The following is a 25,315-nucleotide window of genomic DNA, read 5'->3' on the forward strand; positions in this document are numbered from 1 at the left end:
GACGTATGGTTACAAAAGATATGGTCACATGACAATAAAAGTGTCCAATTGCCAAGATAAAGGGGGTGGCTCATCTTACCCCACTCTCGCCCTATGTGTTTTTATATGAGTACCAGTAAGAAACTGTACTTGAAACTAAATGAATAAGGGTCAATAAATAAATAAATATTTATACAAAAAAAAAAAAGTATAACTTTCAACAAACGTTATTAATATTACTGGAATAACTTTAGTTACAGACCGTCCTGAGAATGTTGCCTGATAATGAGTCGAACCAGTGTAAATCACTCTCTATCTGCTCACTCAATAAAATAATATCAAATCCAGTTATAGCTGTCAAACATGATAATGTACAATCAGCTGCTGATCATCATAAAATCAACCCATTCAGTGAGTTATAATAACCCAGCGCTTGTGTTCAGCCTCACTAACTCCATGATGTAAACATGACACGTTTCCCTTACTCACTAAAGTGATTACAACACATTTAATGTAGTGTTAATCACAAATGATTGACTGGATGAAGCTCTGAAACATGAAATCAGCATCTCAGATCTTATGTAATCGGATCAGACGAGTCAATAAGTTTCTTGAAAACGTCTGGATCTGAAGCTGAGCTGTTCAAACGCCATCAATGATTCCTGACGCGTGACACACACACACACACACACACACACACACACTCGTTTATTATAAACCTCGGTGGACTTCAGTATGGGATGTGTATGTATTTATGATGCTATATTTCTGTAAGATAGGACACTCCTGCCCAGTAAACCTGAGTTAATGTGGCCGTTTCTCTTCACTCGTTTATACACTAATGTCAGTGGAATAAACCACAGGTTATTACATAACTGGATCTGAATCACTGATGTTAGTATTAAAACTCAATGACAAATGATGAAGACATTAACATGAGGCGATAAAAAGAATTTTATGAATATGAATAAACCCCAATTTCAAAATAATGATAAAATATATAACTTTTGCATACAGGTAATTTATTGTTATTCATTTTTTTTATTGTGAGTTTATTTTCATGCCTATTCAACTGCAATTAACAGTGCGAAAAATTGTTTAGTAATAGTAAAATAATAATTGTAAGATTTATTTCATATTTGGTAAAAACACTAAGGAAAAACAATCTAGAAAATGAAAAATAAAAATTATAATAGAACGAAATTGGCATACATTTTGGCAATCCTTCATAAATTCACAAATAAAAAAATAAATAATAGAATATTAAAATAGCCTGTATACACTACTGTTCTACAGCTCAGGGTCTCTTCTGCTCACCAAGACTACATTTATTAGATCAAAAATAAAGTGAAAACAGTGAAATATTTTTGTTATTTAAATCAGTTTTCTATGTGAATATATAGTAAAGTGTAATTTATTCCTGTGATCAAAGCTGAATTTTCAGCATCATTACTCCAGTCTTCAGTGTCACATGATCCTTCAGAAATCACTATAATATGATGATTTGATGCTCAAGAAACATTTATGATTATTGAAAACCGTGTGGAAAATGATACATTTTATTTTTCAGGATTCTTTGATGAATCGAAAGCTTCAAAGAACAGCATGTATTTGAAATAGAATATTTTTTAACATTATAAATGTCACTTTTGAACATTTTAATCTGTCCTTTTTTGCAAAAAATATTTCAAAATGCAGGAATGCACAGATACTAGAATGATTACCTGCCCTTTCCAAACAGACAAACCTTGATCCCACAACCTCGAGTCTAACCTGTCAAAACGCCGCGTGTGTGTGTGTGTGTGTGTGTGTGTGTGTGTGTGTGTGTGTGTGTGTGTGTGTGTGTGTGTGTGTGTGTGTGTGAGTGTGTGTGTGTGTGTGTGTGTGAGGGAGGGATGTCAGTGCTAAAGGTCACCGTGTGAAAGTCGCAGCCAGTATTTATTGGCATCTCCTGCCATCACTGCATCTCTTCTCTTCTCTTCTTCTCTTCTTCTCTTCTTCTCTTCATCGAGTATCCCTGCAGTGTGAGGATGAGGCTGAAGCTGAAGCTCCCGAACCCGGGTCTGGATGAGCGGATTCCCTCTCACGCCGAGCTGGAGAAGCTGGAGCTGGAGGAGGCTGGAGAACGCCCGCAGTGGGACAACAAAACCCAGTACATGCTGACCTGTGTGGGCTTCTGTGTGGGACTGGGAAACGTCTGGAGGTTCCCGTATCTGTGCCAGAGCCACGGAGGAGGTGACACACACACACACACACACACACACACACACACACACACACACACACACACACACACACACACACACACACACACACACACACACACACACACTGGTTCTTCTTACCTGGAAACATAGAGGGTCTTTACACATGCACTGAATTGCATTTAAAACTTCCATGCATTTGTATCACACAGTTTTAACATATATAACAAACTTAATATGATGCATATTTGTCAGTTAAGCTAGTTTATTAACTTTTTGCATCTATTTGATCGTATTCAAATAATCATATTTTTAAAAATGCATTTATTCAAATTGCTTAGAATCACCATAAATGTGTTCACATGTATTCAGTTGAAAAGTATTTTGTTAAAATATGACTAGCTGTGGAAAAAGCAATATTCATTTGTAGTTAAAATGCATGAGATTGAAACAATTTTATTGATGATAAATATATTGACCTTATTGTGTATTTAAAACACAAATCTGACCCATTTCATCTGCATGACTGACAAATATTCATCACATTAAGTCCATTCTTTATGTTAAAACTGTGTAATTCTAATGGATGGAAGTTTGATATGCAATACAAACACACAAACCTTAGTGCACTAATGAAGTCTCAGTTTGTTTGAATCAGTGATTTTTAGTGCATGTATGAAGTCAGTTCTGCTCAAGTTCACAATTATATTAACAAGCAACCAACTAACTAACTAACTAACTAACTAACTAACTAACTAAACGCAAACACTACCAGACTTCATGTTCAACACAACATCTATTTGCATTTCAAACCCAACAACATTTGTTTTTTCCTTCTTTTACTATCAAAGCCACTCGATTTGATGTTTTGCATGTAATATAACGACATTAAGACATTTTTATAATTGTTTTAAATGAGCGGTGCATTCAAATATTTGATTTAGAGAACATTGGGCTTGTACATTTTTTATATCAATGTATTAAAGCAATTCGTCTAAAAGTGTTTCTGAGTACAACCCATTAACACTCCCATGTTTATTAGTTTTTTAAAGATGGAAGTGATGTAATTCTGTGTGCTTTCATATTCATATGATAGATCCACAGAAAGACCACTATAAATACGCCTCATAAAACTCAAAAGCTCGTAATGGGCTGAATGCAGACACTTAAAACGATTATAGTTAAACATTAATTCAACTTCAGGAGAGCGACAGATGCTTCCACTGCTAATGAACACGAGATTGATTTCGCTATTAAAACTGGATGGAAGTTTCCATTCAGAAATGCTGAACGTCTCCATGTGTCCATTTGCTAGTTTAATACAGAGAAATAATTACTCCTCAAGTGGCTTTTATAGGGTAAATACAGTATATTCATCAAGATACACTTCCTCTATTATACTTTAAATGCCTAAAAAATCATAAATACAGTCACTAGTAATGATTTAATGGTTTATCACTTTCGACCAATAGGTGGCGCAGTTCTGAAATTGATGTGGTGTGGTCAGAGTGAGGTGACAATGACACATGCCAAGTTTGGTGTCAATATGCCAAAGCATTGCAGAGATACAGCCTCAGAGTCATTTTGGCATCATGCCATTAAATTTGTTGATGCGGTTTACAAAAATAGTTTCGTCTATAGGCATGAAATCCATAACATTTTGCCGGCATTGTCTGAAGATGATCTGACTTGAATTTGATGAAAATAGGACAAGCGCTATAGGAGGAGTTTGAAAAAGAAGGTTTTGAAAGAAAATCAAAATGGCGGACAGGAAGTTCAACAGAATTTGCCAAAATTGGTTTCATGTTCTCGGCAAGACCCGAGGAATCTATTAAGACAAGTATCATTGCAATAGGCTAATTTAATCAAAAGTTATTTGCATTTTTTTTAATTTTGTGCAGTTTTTTGACATGGTTCCGATGACACTTACCGAGTTTCATAACGATACACCAATGCGTTCGTAAAAAAATTGCATTTTATGAAAATTAAAAATGGCCGACAACCAAAATGGCATATGGGGAAATTTGGTCTCGTTTGACTCAGCATCCTGTACTGAATCTAGAGACACCAGTTTTTGGCCAAAACGTTCAGAAGTTTTAAGCAAAAATTTAAATTTTTCATCATATCAACATGCATGAACTGATATAAACCGATCAGTCAATCAACAATGTAAAGTTCCTACAATTGCAGTGTAGTTGACATAACAAAATACATCAAAAACGTTTTTATTTTTGGTCTGTGCACGACCTTTAGCTATGAAATATGTGTGACCCGCAAACATTACAATCGTAATAGAAGTTCGGTATGCACATCCTACAACACGTCAGAGTTTTGACACCTTGCAAGCATGACTAGGGTCGGGTATCGTTTGAATTTTAACGATTCCAATTCTTATCGATTCCTAATTTGATTCCAATAAGGTTAAAAAAAACGTAGACATCATTCACATTTAGTCTTATCGCAAAACATTAAACTGTAGCTGAAAATCATGAAATATAATCAACAGGCTAAAGAACACTTACACAAGGAGCGTTTGCCTGTGGTTTATAAACACCGAACTAATATACACTACAGGCATTATTAAAGACAAGCAAACACTCAGGAATTACTACAGCAAATATATACAACTGAACAAAGATACGATTGAAATAAACAGTGTTTTAAGATTTTCAGATATTCAGGTACAGAAACTAATCAAATGTAAAAAAACACTGCACTTTATTAATAAAATATACATTACAAATATAGTAACAAAAGTTATTCAGTCAAGAACGAGTGAATTTTCTCTTTTAATTAGTGTTATTATAGAGACGACAGCAGGAATATTACTTTAAGAGCTGCACTGACCCAGTATACTGATACACACACGCTTACAGAACTGAAAACAGCAGGAGTCGCTCGCTTGAATGCTTTAAACTTATATTGAAATAGTCATATTGAAAAATGCTCACAAAGGAATCGATAAGAAAAAAATGTACAACAAGAAATGTTTATTTTATAACAAGTATCCGATTCCTGAACTCAAGTATTCGATTCCTGAATTGGAATCGATTTTTGATTCCCAACCCTATTCATGACCCTAAAGTCACAAAACTTCAAGAAAAACATAAAAGGTTCATCAGTATTTTTGACAGCTCAACAATGGATGCGGGTCAAACTGAGGGAAAGGCAAGAGATCTTAACCATGTCTCAAACGGTGCTCAGATCTGTTTCAGTAGATGAACTCAAACATGTTGATTTTATATCTCCATACTCTTACTGTTTGTGTCAGGCTTTATTTCTCCAGAGAAACAGAAATCTGAGATATAAAAGCGCTTCTTCCACAAGAACACAGTCATGATGATCCTGCATGAAGTGACTGAGCAGTTTTCAGCTTCAGCTCAGGTTATCTTCATCATCATGTGGTTATCATATCTTCATCCTCGTGTGGACTTCTGAAGCTTCGGGCTGATAAGAGTCAAACGCTCAGATAAAGACTTTGTTTCCAAAACAGCTGTTGCAGAATGACACAGCGAAACACTGCGTTTACACTCGTTTACACTATATACTCATCTACACAATACACAACATCACGCAAGAACATGGACAGAAAAATCAATCAGGTTCAATGTTATTGTTTAACTTCAGCTGGATTTATGCTGAAACAAATACTGTATTGTCTTTCTTTTAGTAACTCTCTGATTGAAAAGCATCAATAAAAAGAGTTCAATTCGGTTCTAGAGTTTGATTTGATGTTGCTTTTGCACTTTCAACTTCAATAGGGATCATTTAAAATAACTATGATCACCATAAAGGCAATTTAACTCTAATAATAATTAGTAACCGTTTACAATAAGGTTCGTCAGTTAACATTAGTGAACTACATTAGTTAACATGAACTAATGATGAACTGCACGTATACAGCATTTATTAATCTTTGTTAATGTTAATTTCAACATTTACTAATACTTTCTTGAAATTTTGTTAACATTAGTTAATGCACTGTGAACTAACATGAACAAACAATGAACTAATGAACCTTATTGTAAAGTGTTACCAAATAATTCATTGTGTGCCATAAAATGGATAACAGGAGTTTATGCTGCTGGAAATAAATGATCTGACCGATCGTTTTCCAGGAGCGTTTATGATCCCGTTCCTGATCCTCCTGGTTCTGGAGGGAATCCCGCTCCTGCATCTGGAGTTTGCCATCGGACAGAGACTGAGGAAGGGCAGCGTCGGCGTCTGGAGATCCATCAACCCGTATCTCACTGGAGTCGGTGAGTGTTAATGCAACACACTCAATGTTAAAGGTGCAGTGTGTCAGTTTTAGCGGCATCTAGTGCTGAGGTTGCGAATTGCACCCAACAGAAGTAACGGTAGCCGACAGGAAAAGATGTCGTCACTGGAGTCGGTGAGTGATAAGTTGGGGTATAATGCCCTTTTTACAAGATGTAAAATAAGTCTCTGATGTCCCCGGAGTGTGTATGTGAAGTTTTAGCTCAAAATACCCCACAGATCTTTTTACATAGCATGTTAAAATGGTCACTTTTTGAGGGTGAGCAAAAACACACAGTTTTTGTGTCTGTCCCTTTAAATGCAAATGAGCTGCTGCTCCCGGCACAGAGGGCGGAGCTTCAAGAGCTTGTGTGTGTGTGTGTGTGTGTGTGTGGTTTGAACTGGTTTGAACATAAAAGGCTAAAAGTTTTTGAAATTTTCAGTGTGTGTCTGTGTGAGGTAAGTGTGTTAGCAGCTCTGATTACCTCACACAGACACACACTGAAAATTTCAAAAACTTTTAGCCTTTTATGTTCAAACCGGAGTCAGACAATGATGGAGAGACTCAAGAAGAAGTGACAACATGTAGAAGCAACAGGACATTTCTGAATGTTAGTTGATGAATTTATGTAGCTGATGTGTAGTTATCTTCTAGTCATTGATTAGCATATTCTGTCTTGATAATCTATAAATCGTGTTCCGGGGGCGGGGTTTATGTAAATTTAGGGTTTGTGATGTCACTAACCCGTGAAGAAGCTCGTGTAGTTCCTACCAGCCGTTTGTTGTAGTCCTTAAAAAGCAATTTCTATAAAAGAAAATATCTCCCTTTGCTTTGAACTTTGAACGCTGTAACTTTGCAGATGTTGTTTATGCTCAAACAGCAACATTACACACTAACTAAAGTTAGAAATGTGAAATCATAATCAACCAGGCCTTTAATGCAAGACTGCAGGTCAATGTTCCCTCGCACATGAACGGGTCTTAAAGGTGCTTCTCTCCCTCAGGTATCGCCTCTATGCTGGTGTCCTTCATGGTGGGCATGTACTACAACACCATCATCGCCTGGGTCATGTGGTACTTCTTCAACTCCTTCCAGGACCCTTTACCCTGGAGTCAGTGTCCCGTCAATGAGAACCGGACAGGTACGGGTCACCTGACTGCACACACAATACCACAGAAAACACGTCAAGTAAAAAGCTAAATGTTTTACATGGCAATATATATATATATATATATATATATATATATATATATATATATATATATATATATATATCTTGCTCATTATTTTTTGTTTTGTTTTCCAGTACAAATATCTAAACATTCCTAAATAAAGATACATTTACTGATGAAGCAAAATTAGTTTTTAATTCTTAAACCAAGAACACACATGTGCCAGTGGAGAGACACACTTACTTCAGAGGAAAACACGCATATTTTTCTGACCCCATTGGCAGATTCGTTTTTGTTCGTTTTAATTTTTCTAAAGATGTTTTATTATTTATGTGTTTCTTATTATTATTAAACAAATTATTGTTTTGCATTTTGCTTTTATTATTATATGTATTTCATTTATAATTACATTTACTATTTTGAATTATTTTTCAAATTGAATTTAAAGTCCCCCCGAAGTTAATATTTGTATCCCTTAAACTCCCCTTTGATCAGCAAAATGACATATCTAAATGTTTTTTCCTCGATAAAAATCTGTTCATGCCTTCAAATATCTTGAATGTAACTCGACACCCTTGCCTCATTTAATATGCGTGGTTCTATGAATATGCAAATTAGTCCAAAACCAGTCACAAGTCGCATGGGTTAAAATTATTGATTTTTCTTGTATGCCGAAAACCAATAATATATTCAGTAAAGATCATGTTCCATGAAGATATTTTGTAAATTTCCTACCGTAAATATATATAAAACATTTATTTTTGTGAGTGAATGCAGAACAATCGTGAACATAAATGCACAACTTTAAAGGCGATTTTCTCAATGTTTCGATTTTTTTGCACCTTCAGATTCCAGATCTTCAAATAGTTGCATCTCGACCAAATATTGTATATCCTAACAAACCATACATCAATGGAATGCTTATGTATTCAGCTTTCAGATGTCACACATTTCACAGATGTCCATGGTCACATGACTTTGAAGCGTGACTGTAATGTTTGGCACAGGCAGATTTACAGATCCAGGTGTGTGTGTGTGTGTGTGTGTGTGTGTGTGTGTGTGTGTGTGTGTGTGTGTGTGTGTGTGTGTGTGTGTGTGTGTGTGTGTGTGTGTGTGTGTGTGTGTGGCCTGGTAAACCCTACATTATGGGGACAAAATGTCCCCATAAGGATGGCAATATCTGAAATCCTTGTTCGTGTGGGGGCACAAATGTAAAAATGCAGACAGTTTTCTGTGATGGGTAGGTTTAGGGGTAGGGTTAGTGTAAGGAAATAGAATGTACAGTTTCAGCCCGTCTTCATCCCAATGCGTCATGTACAACGCTTTTGCCAAGGCATACATATCCTACGCACATGGCACCATTTAGCGTAAATATGAGACGCAGATATATATGGGGCAGAAGGCGCCTCCTAGTGGTCTAACCCTAACCCTACCCCAGACCTAAACCTACCCATACTCTGAGCGTGTTATATTTACGCTAAAGGGTGCCATGTGCGTAGGATATGTACGCTTTGGCAAAAGCGTCGTATATGACGCATTGGGATGAGAACGCGTTGACAGTTTGTACAGTATAAAAATCATTATGTCTATGGAATGTCCCCATAAAATATGGAAACACTACATGTGTGTGTGTGTGTGTGTGTGTGTGTGTGTGTGTGTGTGTGTGTGTGTGTGTGTGTGTGTGTGTGTGTGTGTGTGTGTGTGTGTGTGTGTGTGTGTGTGTGTGAGCAGGGTTTGTGTCTGAGTGTGAGCGCAGCTCTCCGGTGGATTATTTCTGGTACAGAGAGACTCTGAACACGACTCCGGTGATCGGGGAGTCTGGAGGTCTGCAGTGGTGGATCGTCTTGTGCTTGTTCTGCGCCTGGACTCTTCTCTGGGTCTGCTGTCTGAGAGGCATCGAGACCACCGGGAAGGTAGAGCTCACTGCATTCACGCTTAACCTCGTTTACACATCTCATCACTGACGTTTACAGACGCACATCACTCTCAGCCTGAGGACTGTCCATACGGGAGACATCAGTGGTTTCATGTCCTTTTTGTGCAATTAATCGAATTTCGATTTCAATTTCAATTTTGGCTCCCAACGATCTCCAAAACAGCACAATCGAGTAAAAACGATTATTTTGCCCTGTTCTGTTTTGCAAGAACATTCTTATTTTGTCTTGTTGTGTTCTGAATGACTCGCGCACGCGCACATCCGCCCCTCCCGAAGCCATAAACTCTCTCAGCCTATACAGTCATAAACTGCAAGCACAATAAAATTCACAATAACAATTGGCTAATTTAATATAGACTGGAGTGAGAGCATAGACGTCACTCGAGCTGTCGCGATCTCTTTCTGCTCGATCACTGTAGCGCCTCAGTTCAAGCGAACGGCATTAACACTTGTCTGCTTGTCCGGGAAAAGGGGATTTTTAAGTTTCAAGTAAAAGAGTTTTACTTGCCCGACAGATCGAAACGCGAGATGGTTTTGATCTTATACAGTCAGAGTGTAAACAGAGATAGGTAATGGATAGTTTCTGGAAGCTGCGCTGCCTGTCTATTTGTGAGAGAGACATTAGTGGAGAAATCAAAAACAAACAGCTCACACAAAAACTCACAGAAGAAACATACTGAAGTAGAAATGTTGAGTTTTTTTTAACATATGATGTAGTTAAGTAACATAACACGACTAAGGGCTGTTCTATAATATCACGATTGCAAATGTTACATTGAATTTATAGTTTCATAAACAAGTAGCAGCTAGCCTAGTTTATATGTAGTAACTTACATTTTAGACGCAATATTGACTGGTTTTGTTCTATTTCACCGACGAAAATTGTTCAAAAGAAAAGCAACACTAAGCGCTGTGTTTTGTTACTGAATGATTCATTATTTTGAACGAATCGTTTTAATGAATGACTCAATGATTCATTTATTAAGACGGACCCTTGTCGCCACCTATTGTTTTATTGTTTAAAGGTATCATTGATTTTATTTTTTATTTTATTATTTGTTTTAATCTCATAATATTTTTACAGTTGTAATTTTGCAGTGTAAATTAATTTAATGGATACCAGCCCTTTTTATTACAACTGAATTTGATCAAATGTAAGAATTTGACATAAAACATATATTTAGTAAGGTTTAATAAATTGTCCTTTATAAAGGTAAAAAACGCCCTGGTGACCCCCTACGAAAAGGTGACCCTTTTTCACCACTTGTGAGTTTGCAGGTCTGTTTAATAGTTCAAAAAGTACAATAAATGTTCACATTTTGATTTTTTTTAAGAGTTGTTGAAAGGTGTCTTTTAATAAATGCAACACGTTCCCAAAGTCATGTGAAATAATCGTGTTACATAATCGTGATTTCAATACTGACCAGAATAATCGTGATTATGATTTTTTCCATAATCGAGCGGCCCTACTTTAGGACACCATTGACTTTCTTTTTATACAAAACATAATATATTTTTTTGTCTTTCGCAGAGAATATTAATAAGATTTGGAATTACATCATAATCGTTCTATTATCAACAATCAGTATTTATCTTATAATTTCGATTTAGTATGTAATAATTATGTCATAATTTCTAATTATGACTTATGGCAATTATGAATGTCAGAATTTTGACTTAGTATGTCAGTTATGAATTTGAATGTCATACTGTACTTTCAATTTATGTCAATTTTGAATTAGTATGTCATAATTTTGACTTTATGCTATAATTATGACTTAAATTATGTCCTAATTATGATGTTGAATATCAATTTTGATTTTGAATGTCAGAATTAAGACTTAATATGTGATAATTGATAGTCATAATTATAACTTTATGTAATAATTGACTTATGTGTCAATTTCGTTTTTTTGTCATACTATCAATTTCTAATGCCATAACTATGACTTCGTATGTCAATTAATAATTATGGAAACATTATTTTTTTTCTTCAATTTTGACCTGCAGATTTTAAGGTTAAAGACAGCTGAACAGACTCGAAATAATCATTTAAAAAAATGTTTTGTTATAAAAGTTTGTCGACTGTTTTAACTTTACAGCACAATTATTATTATTTTTTGTATGTACTGTTTCTAATATTAAAATACTTTATTTTTAAGAATTGTTGTTAAACAATTTTAAAAGTATGTTTACTCTTTTGCAATGTGTGAGAAGTATTAATGTTTAAGGTTTACTGTATTTACCAGATTTTTTTGTGTGGTCTATCAATACATCATAAGAAAATAATAATAATTAATACATCACACCCAAAATTGTAAGAAAACAAATATCAAGGAACAGTCCACATGTTTAATTCCGCATGTGAATCGTTGGTTTAAAACCCTCAACAACACACTGTGATGTACAATGTCAATCAATGACGTCAAATGTGTCAAGCAGAGTCATAAAGAAGACCGACGTAGCAACACAACAATAACCTCGTAAATAAATGTGAACATTAACCCCAGGTTTACGATGAGAAATCTCGAAACCTGCTTACCCAAAATCAATTACTAACCCTGAGGAGCGAATGAGCAGCGTGACACGTGAAACTAGATAACCCGAGGTCGACCCAGGCAGAAATCTGGGTGTGGATGTGCTGGTTAAGCATTAGCTAGCGCACAGACAACACTACAAAAACACCTCATAAAACTGATAATCGGAGGAAACTGATACAATCGCTGCACATGTTTTACACTATTATAAAAAGAGCACAAAGGGCAGCTGTAAACACCACTAATGGCTGATAACACACTTTTCTGCTAAAGCACAGGATGCAACCGTCAGAAAAAGGAAAGGGAATTTCCCGGTCATATCTGACGCCAAAATAATAATACAAAATTAATATGAAGATACGATTTGCATGAAGAAAGTGAAGTGTGTTCTTAAAACCTTTAAAGTCCCCCTTTAGTCAGTGATTTTATCCCTTAAAAATCATCTTCTGATCACCAAAACTACATATTTAAATGTTTTTTCCTTTAAAAAAATTTTTGCTTAAAATATGAATGTAACTCGACACCCTTGCCTCATTTAGTATGTGCGGATCTATGAATATGCAAATGAGCCCCGCCTCCACTCAATCACTCAGCTCAGAGACAAGCGGGTAATCCATCAGCCGGAAGTTGAAGCCTCGCGGGAGCCGCCATTGTAGCAGAAATTCACCTGCTGTTAGCATTCCATTGACTCCCATTCATTTTGGTGTCACTTTGACAGCGAATAACTTTACATCTGAGGCGTCCAAAGACTTAATTTCTCCATTATTTATTTCTAAATAAACACGCCAATGTATAAAAGGCTCCATTACTTTGTATCTTGCGTTATGGCCCCGTAGAAGCCGTTTTTGTTAAAAACAGGCTAACAATTGCGTCATAACCACGCAACTTTTTGTCGCACAATAGAGACATTACCGTATAGACAGGAGGAGGAGCTCGCAGGCAATCGGGGGACGTCCCGTCAAGGGAGAAGCCCATAGATAATGAGTCCATAAAAGCAACGGGACAAATTTCAACAACCTTTTCAACAACGTTTTTGGGGAATTGGAAATAATTCGGTATGTGGTAAGTGAATACATATGAAGTGATTAATGTTGGCAATTTTCACGCACAGCTACTAGAAGATTTACGTCTGTCAGACAGGTTGCTCACGTCATCAAGCTTAGTTTGAGTCGGTTTGAGTCTGCGCGTCAGGAACGGAAGTGCTAAAAAATCGCTAAAAATGGGCTTCAACTGTCTCAACTGAGTTCCAATGAGATGGCTCTGTCCACTTCTTATACTGTCTATGCTCAGAGATCCACTCGTTGACGATCACACGTTGATCTGATTGGTTACAAGGTAGTTTGTGACGTCAGAAACACCAGCGATTTCAAACCATGTTTTTGAGACTGTCTTTAGTTCACTGCAGTTTTAAGGAGAAAATACTCAGCAATGCTGTCGACTTATGAATTTACACATGGTTTGTGTTAAAGCATATTAAAAACACCACATAGACATATAAACAACATTAAAAGCTGGATTTTCACCACAGGGGGGACAAGATTTTTTGCATTGCGAGATTATTTTTATGATACTAAAGTACATTCACAACCAAAACAATGACTATTGTTTAATAGATGACTTTTTGTGTTTTGTACGATTTGTCTAAACCCACGTGATGGGTAGGTTTAGGGGCGGGGTCAGGGGTAGGTAATTCGTACAAATTCATACGAATTGGGCAACTCGTAAAATATGTACGATTTAGCAAAAATCGTAGTAATTCGTACAAGTGAGGTGGTATGAATGTGAGATCAGGTTGGATTTACAAGCAATTTAAAAGAACCCAAAATTAGGTGAAGGATTTTCAGCACGGCAGAAGTGTTTTAATAAATGTCGCAGATCTTATTTCCAGATGTTCATGTTTCAGGCTCTGTGTGCAGATACTGATCGTGTGTTTCTTTCTCCTCAGGCTGTGTACGTAACATCTACGTTACCGTACCTGGTCCTGACCATCTTCCTCATCCGAGGTCTGACTCTGAAAGGCTCTGTGAGCGGGATCAAGTTCCTCTTCACTCCTGACGTGAGTTTGACAGCTCACTTACGGAAAACTGCAAGCTCGACATCCTTTAGTGAAGAAAGAAAGTCATTCAGATGATATTGTTTCGTCATCGACTCATAAATACAGATGTTTTGTTTTGGGCTGCTCTTTCACACTGCATACTGTCGAGCTCCAGAAGCACTTAACTTAACTTTACTTTTTGGTTGATGTTAACCAAGTCAGTTTAATTATTTATCTATTGTAGGCAAGGTTATTATAGTTAAACTAAAACTGAAACCATGAAAAAGCACTTTCGTTACTTGAAATTAAATAACTGAACTAAAATAAAAATTAAAAATATAAACTTGTTTTTGTCAGCTAGCTGCCAAAGTAACATTACTCATTTTCACTTAGTTTAACTTGATACTAAAATAACTAAAACGAAAATAAAAAATAATAAAAAACAAGATTCAAATATTAAAAAACAATAACTAATAAAAATGACAAAAACACAACAAAATTAATAAAAAAGAAAATAAAATTAATAAAAAAAGTATAGATCTATTAAAAAACAACAACTAGCCTCCACATTCTGTCCTTTCTACTTTCACTATTGAGGAGATACTTTCTCTTATCTGGAAATCCGAGTTTGCTCACTCAGTTAAAGTCTGACTACCGTTTATCTTCTTTAATTACTATATTGTTCATTCCTCCCGTGTCTCTGGCCTTGTTCCTCCATCTCCTAAATCTGCTATTATTACTCCCATGCTTAAGAAACCAGGGGCTGATCCATAAAATTTTGATAACTTTTGACCGACTTTAACTTATTTATTATGTGTTTTGCAGCTCAGATCCATAATCTCATCTTGGACAATAAATTGGAAGCTGACTCTGGGATTACTGGCATGCTCTATCTTGTTTTAGATCATATCTCTCTGGTCACACTCAGTTCAACTTAGAAATTTCCAATCGAAATCATTTAAAGTAACCAGGGGTGTTCCTCAGGGTTCGGTCTTGGGCCCGCTTCTATTCATCATTTACTTCCTTCTATCGATCACATTTCTCCAGTTCTTACTTATTGTTTATTAGTATTCAATTTGACTTAGCCTTTCTAATATTTTGTCAATATTTAACCATTTAATGCTGGTTAACATGAACTTAAAGTTTAGGCGAACCCAGCTGTGACTGCAGGGCTGTATGAATGATGTCTATGTAAGTGTATGAATGCTGTCTCCTTCAGCTGGACGAGCTGCTGAATCCCTCGACGTGGCTGGACGCAGGAGCTCAGGTGTTTTACTCCTTCTCTCTGGCGTTTGGAGGACTCATCTCCTTCTCCAGCTACAACTCTGTGCAGTGAGTTTCATCAGCTCTTTATTCTTCACAGCAGTAAAGTAAAGCAGTGAGTTTGTGTCAGTATGATGACGTTGCAAACAGGGTTTGAAAAATCAGCTGTGGCAGGAAACGCTGCCAATTTGGCGTGTTACTAATTATCCAGCCCGATCTCATGAAAGTGCTATCTATACAACGAATGTTATTTGTCGTGCCATTTATACGCCAAGAATAGTTTTTGCGTGTATATGATACGCAGTTTTCGTGTGCATATAATACGCAGTTTATGGCACTCCTGACCCCTAATCCTAACCAGGGGGTTTTCAGTGCGTAGCATATGCACTCAAAAAACATTTTTGCCGTATAAATGGCACGAGAAATAACATTTGTGGTATAGATACGCACTTTCATGAGATTGTGTTGAATTATCTTTACTTCATTTGCTGGGGAAGTTTGTGTAAGACAAATCTGCGCAGATTTAGCGCAAATCTTTGTGATTCATCAAGATATATTAAATACAGCGTATTGTGCAGAATCTGCTCATATCTGGCTCACTTGAACACACACACACGTCGCTACAAAACAAATAACGGCGCACTTGTTCATGCGCATTGAAGCAAAAGCGAAGATTAAAAAGCATTCGGTTAATAGAAAAGACATTGTTATTTTCAAACATCCCACATTTTTTGATGTTCTTTCTCTCTACATTTTTGGTGAAAAGGATGAAAGAGGAAGAGAGGAGATGCCGGATGACAGCATTTTGTTTGAATAAGAAATAACAATTGTTGGAAATATTGTTGCGTAGTGACGTACGTGTTCAAGTATATACTTTAATAAATAAAACTTCTGAATGGCCGGTAACATACAAATTGAGTATGCCAGTGAAAAAGTGAAAAAGTAAGTTTGAAGCCCTGCTTGCTCACACGTTCTCCTGTATGTGTTCAGTAATAACTGTGAGCAGGACGCCGTCATCATCTCTGTGATAAACGGCTTCACGTCGATCTACGCCGCCATCGTGATTTACTCCATCATCGGCTTCAGGGCCACCGAGAGGTTCGACGACTGTCTCAACGGGTAAATGTGCATCTCTCAGATCTAAACTGACCATCAGAGAGAACAGATCTGATATTATACACACAACTGATGTGAATGATCTGTAAAGGAATAATTCAACAAAAAATAATAATTGTCATTATTTACCCATTCTCATGGCGTTCCAAATCCATACACTGTTGTTTTTCTCTGTAGAAAACAAAGAAGAAAAAAAGGACCACAGTTAAAAGGAGTCCATATATTTACTTTTTAATTTAACTTGATTTAAATTTAATTAAACTTAAATATATTAAATATATTTCAAAAATAAAATGCATATATTTAATAAACATAGGCAATTGAACAGATTTTATTTATTAAATAAATATATTAAATGTATATTTAAATAAATATATTAATTATATTAATTAATATATTGTTATATATATATAGGCTAGTATTGAATTGTATATTCCCTATTTTAAATAAACATTTGATAAAAATATAAAAATCATATAACAATACGTTTATATGTTCACATTCATATTAATATGAATCTGTTTAATATTTATTAAATATATATATATATATATATATATATATATATATATATATTAAACAAATTCCAATATATTTGATATTTACTTTATATTTAATACATTTTAAAATAAATATATGAAATATATATTTAAATAACAAGTATATATTTCATATATTAATTATTTGTATAAATATTTTGTTATATTATTTAATAAACATTATTATATTATATATACATTTATTGAATAAATATATTTAATACATATATAACATTCAATATATACATATATATTTAATAAAAGCATTGAATAATTACAATATATTTTATATTTTTTAATAATATACATATTTTGAAATACATATTATAATAATTATAAATTATATACGTTTATATACACAAAAACATTATATATATATATATATATATATATATATATATATAATATATTTTGTTATATATTATATACAGTTATTGTATATTTTCTGTATATATTTTTTCCTAAATTTGTATTTAAGATAATAAATATATTAAAAGAAAATTAATAAACATTAAAATATGTAAAGAGAATTTTCAAAGAGAATTTGCTCAATTTGCGCTTTTGTTTCTGGACAGTAACATCCTGGCTCTGATGAACACGTTTGATCTGCCGGAGGGAAACGTCACAGAGAGCAACTATAACAGTGTTCTTCAACATCTCAACAACACGACACCAGCCGTCATTCAGGAGCTCCAGCTCAAGACCTGCGACATGCAGACCTTCCTCAGTCAGGTGTGTGTGTGTGTGTGTGTGTGACGACACCAGCCGTCATTGAGGAGCTCCAGCTCAAGACCTGCGACATGCAGACCTTCCTCAGTCAGGTGTGTGTGTGTGTGTGTGTGTGTGTGTGTGTGTGTGTGTGTGTGTGTGTGTGTGTGTGTGTGTGACGACACCAGCCGTCATTCAGGAGCTCCAGCTCAAGACCTGCGACATGCAGACCTTCCTCAGTCAGGTGTGTGTGTGTGTGTGTGTGTGTGTGTGTGTGTGACGACACCAGCCGTCATTCAGGAGCTCCAGCTCAAAACCTGCGACATGCAGACCTTCCTCAGTCAGGTGTGTGTGTGTGTGTGTGTGTGTGTGTGTGTGTGTGTGTGTGTGTGTGTGTGTGTGTGTGTGTGTGTGTGTGTGTGTGACGACACCAGCCGTCATTCAGGAGCTCCAGCTCAAGACCTGCGACATGCAGACCTTCCTCAGTCAGGTGTGTGTGTGTGTGTGTGTGTGTGTGTGTGTGTGTGTGTGTGTGTGTGTGTGTGTGTGACGACACCAGCCGTCATTGAGGAGCTCCAGCTCAAAACCTGAGACATGCAGACCTTACTCAGTCAGGTGTGTGTGTGTGTGTGTGTGTGTGTGTGTGTGTGTGTGTGTGTGTGTGTGTGTGTGTGTGTGTGTGTGTGTGTGTGTGTGTGTGTGTGTGCAGTGGTTAAAGTGGGATTTGGTAGGTGGGGGAACCCTCAAATTTTGTGTAGATGCAACAGGGAAAAATTACTCACCGTGGGACAACATATTGAGTATCGTGGTACAGCATTACTTTTTGGGACAAGAGTGTCACTGTGGCACCACATATCACAATACTTATTTACTTGATATTTTAATGGTTTTATTTTGGTCCATCAACACTGATATGATGACGATACTATGTTAAAATTGCTGAACACTGGGCCCAAAATTGAGCCCTGGCATTGTAGCCACATCAGCCCACATTAGCACAAGCTTAATCTTTCTTTTTCTCTAAGTCTCCTTATCCTGCCGTATTTCTTCCCCTCCTAAAGCTGAACTTTGACTGATAGTCTTTTCATTTTCGTCTGTGTCAGTGAAGAAAGTAAACATAGGCTCAACTGATGAGTTTTATGAATCATTTTCTTAGATAAGTTAATTTACTCAAGGCTACCAGATCAGCATTGCCAATAGGAACCTTCTACAAGCTTTGGAATTTGAAAAGTAATTTTAAATAGTACAAATTATAGGCAACGTTTAACGCAGTTAGTGGGATTGGCAGACGTTCCCTCAGGAGTGCGTTGTGGAAACGCGTCAAAGCATTCTCAGGTATAAATATGCAGCATTAATGCACGGTGATTTTGAACGAATATTTAATGTCGATAATGGTTACATAATATTAAAACTAATCCTGCTATTGATATATTTGTAAGACTGCCGACCCTATAGAACAGTGTGAAGGGAAAACAATGCCGGCGAAATATCGAACATTAAACTAACTTTACCGCGCTCAACCACCGTGAGTGCATTTCACGCATTTATAATCACTCGCGTTCAGCGGGGAGAAGGGAGGTTAATGAGATTAATGAATCTATTTATTTAATCATTTATCTGAGGTGCCGGAACGCAGTTCCGGACCGTTCCGGCCCACTTTAACCCCTGGTGCATGTGTGTGTGTGTGTGTGTGTGTGAGAGAGAGACAGTGTGTGTGTGTGTGTGTGTGTGTGTGTGATCAGTGTAAAGCAGGAATAATAGTGGACCGCATCAGAGTTTCTACAGATTCTGTAACATTAAATTCCTGGGCTTTTCAAGCACTAATTTTGTTTTCAAAGTTTGCAATCCAAGATCTCACTTCTAAAACAATATCTTTAATGTCTTTCAAATTCTAAAAAAGTAGAATTCTGGTATTCCAGAAATTCAATATTAATAGGATTACAAAGTCCTTAATCATTGAAAGGATATTATGACAAAGATACGCTTTCCTCATTCAGATTTATTTCCCCATGAATATGATTGACCTGGAGAATGAGAGTTGTATCATAAACTTGGAAATATATGAGCATTTTAATTTTAATATATGACTTAATTTTGCGTGAAAAGATTATATTTTCGAAAAAAAATAAACACAAATTTCCTAAGTATACATGTATATATTGTCTTTCAATAATTCAAGCACTTTTCAAGTCCTTCTTCATAAATATGTCTGTTTTGAAGTGTTTTCCAGGACTTAATGTAAAGAATACTGTAAGCACCGTGTACGAGTGTGTGTGTGTGATCTGTCGCAGGGCGTCGAGGGAACCGGCTTGGCCTTCATCGTGTTCACCGAGGCCATCACCAAGATGCCCGTCTCTCCAATCTGGTCCGTGCTGTTCTTCATCATGCTCTTCTGTCTGGGACTGTCCACCATGTTCGGGAGTGTTGAAGGTGTCGTGGCTCCGCTCCAGGACCTCAATATCCTCCCTAAGAAGTGGCCGAAGGAGGTTTACACAGGTACACACACACACACACACACACACACACACACACACACACACACACACACACACACACACACACACACACACACACACACACACACACACACACACACACACACACACACACACACAGCATGAAACTTGTCTTACAGTCAAACCAAAATATATTCAGACACCTTCAACATTTCTCACATTATCACAGTTTATTCACTATAGTTTCGACAATGGGAATAATATATGAGAAGAACTCAGTTGATATTTGACTGGTTTTGTCCGTCCTTCTGTTAGACTCTCACACATGAATTATGTTGAATATCTGTCAGCTGTTAAATTTAACTACACAATTAGATAATACCAGTTTAGCTCAACCAGTTACCAAGCAATGCTTCATGTTGTTCAGTCTGTGTGTAAAAAGGTGCATTAGTTATTAAAGAAAAAACACTTCAGCAAAACATGATCAGCTCAAAGTGTCCCAATAATTTTTGGGCCCAAATTTGTATAAATGTTACTGGTAGTCGCTGTATGAAGAATCTTTGGGTATAATATGTCACAGTTTACTTTATTTTGCTCTCCTCACTTACAGAAATGAACTATAGTGTCCTGCACACACTAGTAAAGAAATATCAAAAATGATATCTGGTGTCTGAATAATTTTTGGTCTGACTGTATATCGGAGTAAAACTGCTTCTGGAACAAGAACAAATGTGGGCGGGGCTTGGAGTTGATTGGATGGTTGTGGTTTGCTATTGGCTGATCTCATGTGAGTGACAGGTTGCCCCGCCCACATCATCACAGAAGAGAGGGAGGGGAAGTTATTCTGATTCAAGATTACGAGGAACATGAATTTAAAATGCTGTTCCCCCAGAATAAACTGCAATATACCATAAAAAATTGATTTCTGGTGACTTTGAAGTAATTGCTCGATCTTCTACCTGTTTCCTTGTGTCTCAGGCCTGGTGTGTGTGGTCTCGTTCGGTCTCGCGATCATCTTCGCTCAGGGTTCTGGGGACTATTGGCTGGCCTTGTTTGACGGCTTTGCAGGATCGATTCCTTTGCTGATTATTGCCTTCTGTGAGATGATGGCTGTGTCTTACATTTATGGGATTGACAGGTGTGTCCATGGCGAGGATGTTGGCGAGTGAGGTTTGCATGCTGGATGATCGGTCTCTGATGATGTGCATGTTCTCCTGTCGCAGGTTCAATGACGACATCGAGTTCATGATCGGACACAAGCCCAACTTCTTCTGGCAGGCCACCTGGAGACTGATCAGTCCTCTCATCGTCCTGGTCATATTCCTGTTCTACTTAATCACCACTGTGAGCAAAGAGCTGACGTACATCGCCTGGGACCCGGAGTCGGTGCGTGCGCATCATATATACTCATATTCATGCAGATCATATATACTCATATTCATGCACATCATATATACTCATATTCATGCACATCATATATACTCATATTCATGCACATCATATATACTCATATTCATGCACATCATATATACTCATATTCATGCAGATTATATATACTCATATTCATGCACATCATATATACTCATATTCATGCACATCATATATACTCATATTCATGCACATCATATATACTCATATTCATGCAGATTATATATACTCATATTCATGCACATCATATATGCTCATATTCATGCGCATCATATATACTCATATTCATGCAGATCATATATACTCATATTCATGCACATCATATATACTCGTATTCATGCACATCATATATACTCATATTCATGCACATCATATATACTCATATTCATGCGCATCATATATGCTCATATTCATGCAGATCATATATGCTCATATTCATGCAGATCATATATGCTCATATTCATGCAGATCATATATACTCATATTCATGCACATCATATATGCTCATATTCATGCACATCATATATACTCATATTCATGCGCATCATATATACTCATATTCATGCGCATCATATATGCTCATATTCATGCAGATCATATATGCTCATATTCATGCAGATCATATATGCTCATATTCATGCAGATCATATATACTCATATTCATGCAGATCATATATACTCATATTCATGCACATCATATATACTCGTATTCATGCACATCATATATACTCATATTCATGCACATCATATATACTCATATTCATGCGCATCATATATGCTCATATTCATGCAGATCATATATGCTCATATTCATGCAGATCATATATGCTCATATTCATGCAGATCATATATACTCATATTCATGCACATCATATATGCTCATATTCATGCACAACCATATATACTCATATTCATGCACATCATATATACTCATATTCATGCGCATCATATATGCTCATATTCATGCAGATCATATATGCTCATATTCATGCAGATCATATATGCTCATATTCATGCAGATCATATATACTCATATTCATGCAGATCATATATACTCATATTCATGCAGATCATATATACTCATATTCATGCACATCATATATGCTCATATTCATGCAGATCATATATGCTCATATTCATGCAGATCATATATGCTCATATTCATGCAGATCATATATGCTCATATTCATGCAGATCATATATACTCATATTCATGCAGATCATACATACTCATATTCATGCACATCATATATACTCATATTCATGCACATCATATATGCTCATATTCATGCAGATCATATATGCTCATATTCATGCAGATCATATATACTCACATTCATGCAGATCATATATACTCATATTCATGCAGATCATATATACTCATATTCATGCACATCATATATGCTCATATTCATGCAGATCATATATGCTCATATTCATGCAGATCATATATGCTCATATTCATGCACATCATATATGCTCATATTCATGCAGATCATATATGCTCATATTCATGCAGATCATATATGCTCATATTCATGCAGATCATATATACTCATATTCATGCACATCATATATACTCATATTCATGCACATCATATATACTCATATTCATGCAGATCATATATACTCATATTCATGCGCATCATATATACTCATATTCATGCACATCATATATACTCATATTCATGTGTCTGATAAATACATGTGTAAAACATAAATAAAAAATAAAAATATGAGTAATACATTTGAATAATAAATAAATTGCCAATAAATAATACAAAAATATATGATAAATAAATATGAGTAATATGAATCATAAATTAATCAATAAATGTAAATAAATTTGTAATAAATAAATGTATAATAAATATGAATAAGTCATACATAAATGTAATAAATAAATTATAAATACATGAGTAATAAATAAACAAAAAATAAATAAGAGTAATAAATATGAATAATACATAAATAAATGAGCAATAAATAAAAAACAGTAATACATAAAATTGTAATACATAAATAGTGTAATAAATAAATATGAATAATAAATACATAAATGTGTAATACATAAATATGAGTAACACACTAATAATTAATAGAATGTAAATAAATTAGCATTTAATACTTAATTAATTATTCATATTTACATGTTACATTTTTGTTTATTTATATTTACTACACTTATTTATGCATTACAAGTTTATTTATTACTCTTTATGCATTACTCATATGTTAATTTATTTATTTATTTATTTTTTGTAACACAATAGCTAAGTGTAATAAATAAAGGTGGCTAATATCTGATGCGAGTATGTGCTGAAGGACTGGGTTGTGTTCGTGTCTCCAGGAGAACTTCCCTCTGCTGGCGACGCGCTCGTATCCGGACTGGATTTACGTGATCATCTTCATTCTGTCCGGCGTTCCCGCACTGGTGATCCCGGCCGTGGCTCTGTACAAACTCATCAAGAACCGCTGTTGTACATCAGAGGACACACACAGCGGCGAGACCATCTACTCCATCTCTGACAAAATACAGATGCCGGACGAGACCGACACTCGCACTCGCAGCTGAAGCTCGGACACGTGAGCCTGACCTTTGACCTTTGACCTTCACTGCGTTCGGGAATAACCATCACTACCTACCCGAGTTTACACATGGAATGTGATTGAACTGTTTCAGTTTTCTGTTGTTTGTCTGTATATACGCAAAGTGGAGTTCACATGTACCTATTTCATAGTTTTGAAGATACACAAACCATAACCTACATCTACACAAAGTCTAACAATAATGTCCTTGTCTTTGCTGTGGCTTTACGCACATCCAACTGAAAGCCAGGAGCAAGATAAATATTTTAGCAGATTATTTTTCATCAATTTTCATCCTATAAAAAATTTCAAAAATGTTCATCCTATTTTTTTTATAAAAAATAAATAAATAAATGTCATCCTATATAAGCTAATATGTAATTTAAGATGAACTATTGGGGGATTGTGTGCGATATCTCATATAATACTGTTGTTCGTGTCAGTGTACAGTGACTGTAATATATAATATTTACATGCAAATCGTAAATGTCTCATAAGCATTTGAGGTTAATGTAATTGTAAATGTATTATCAGTATTTTTATGATGTGCTCTTGTTGTTCTTCACAATGCCAGTTTAATAATAAACCAGATTTGATTGTGTACATTGATTAGCATTTAAAGATGCAGTAAAGAGATGCAGTCAACACATAGCAGATCATAACCTGCAATACTTATATAGATTTACTGTAAGCGTGCATTAGTTAGAATTATTAAAATATAATTCCGACATTAATATTTGGTCAAAAGAATCATTTGATTCAATTTTCTTTCTGGATAATTTGACTTAATCATGTGATTATGAGCGTCTGACTGATACTAACACACTTCATTAATGTAAGACAAGGTTTCTCACCAATGGCTTCTCCATTTCGGTCTATTTTTGTTAAATTAATAGTGACAGTGTGTGATATGTCATGTGTTGTTGTTCATCTGAGGTTGTATTGACCTCATTTTAAAACCAGATGATTTTTTATTATGTCCTGATACATAAAACCATAGAATTCAATAGGGTGTCCTTTCTTTCTCACACGACTGTACATAATAAATAAAGCTTATTTTATTTATTCTACCTTTTCTCAATTTCATTTAGTTAA

General features: G+C 35.6%; 1 protein-coding gene across 1 annotated transcript; it reads left to right on the top strand.

Annotated features, from left to right (window-relative positions):
- The first annotated feature begins 1,968 nt into the window (after nt 1-1,968).
- Nucleotides 1,969-24,821, top strand: slc6a19a.2 (solute carrier family 6 member 19a, tandem duplicate 2). Its single transcript, XM_077230173.1, has 12 exons — nt 1,969-2,214; nt 6,302-6,442; nt 7,445-7,582; nt 9,345-9,526; nt 14,032-14,142; nt 15,341-15,453; nt 16,375-16,503; nt 17,615-17,771; nt 20,039-20,243; nt 21,182-21,341; nt 21,427-21,589; nt 23,982-24,821. Exons 1-12 carry the CDS (start codon nt 2,010-2,012, stop codon nt 24,204-24,206), a joined length of 1,929 nt encoding a protein of 642 aa, XP_077086288.1. The 5' UTR covers nt 1,969-2,009; the 3' UTR covers nt 24,207-24,821.
- Nucleotides 24,822-25,315: the final 494 nt, after the last annotated feature.

This window comes from Siphateles boraxobius, unplaced genomic scaffold (assembly GCF_051911475.1).
Source record: "Siphateles boraxobius isolate OS27281-9 unplaced genomic scaffold, OSU_SipBor_1 14, whole genome shotgun sequence".
Classification (NCBI taxonomy): Eukaryota; Metazoa; Chordata; class Actinopteri; order Cypriniformes; family Leuciscidae; genus Siphateles; species Siphateles boraxobius.

What these genes read in the sequence shown, in the direction of transcription:
- slc6a19a.2 (XM_077230173.1), top strand. Translation starts at nt 2,010, where the DNA reads ATGAGGCTGAAGCTGAAGCTCCCGAACCCGGGTCTGGATGAGCGGATT. An exon ending in AGTTCCTCTTCACTCCTGAC is followed by an intron (nt 14,143 to 15,340) that starts GTGAGTTTGACA and finishes TGTCTCCTTCAG; the next exon opens with CTGGACGAGCTGCTGAATCC. An exon ending in TCCAGCTACAACTCTGTGCA is followed by an intron (nt 15,454 to 16,374) that starts GTGAGTTTCATC and finishes GTATGTGTTCAG; the next exon opens with TAATAACTGTGAGCAGGACG.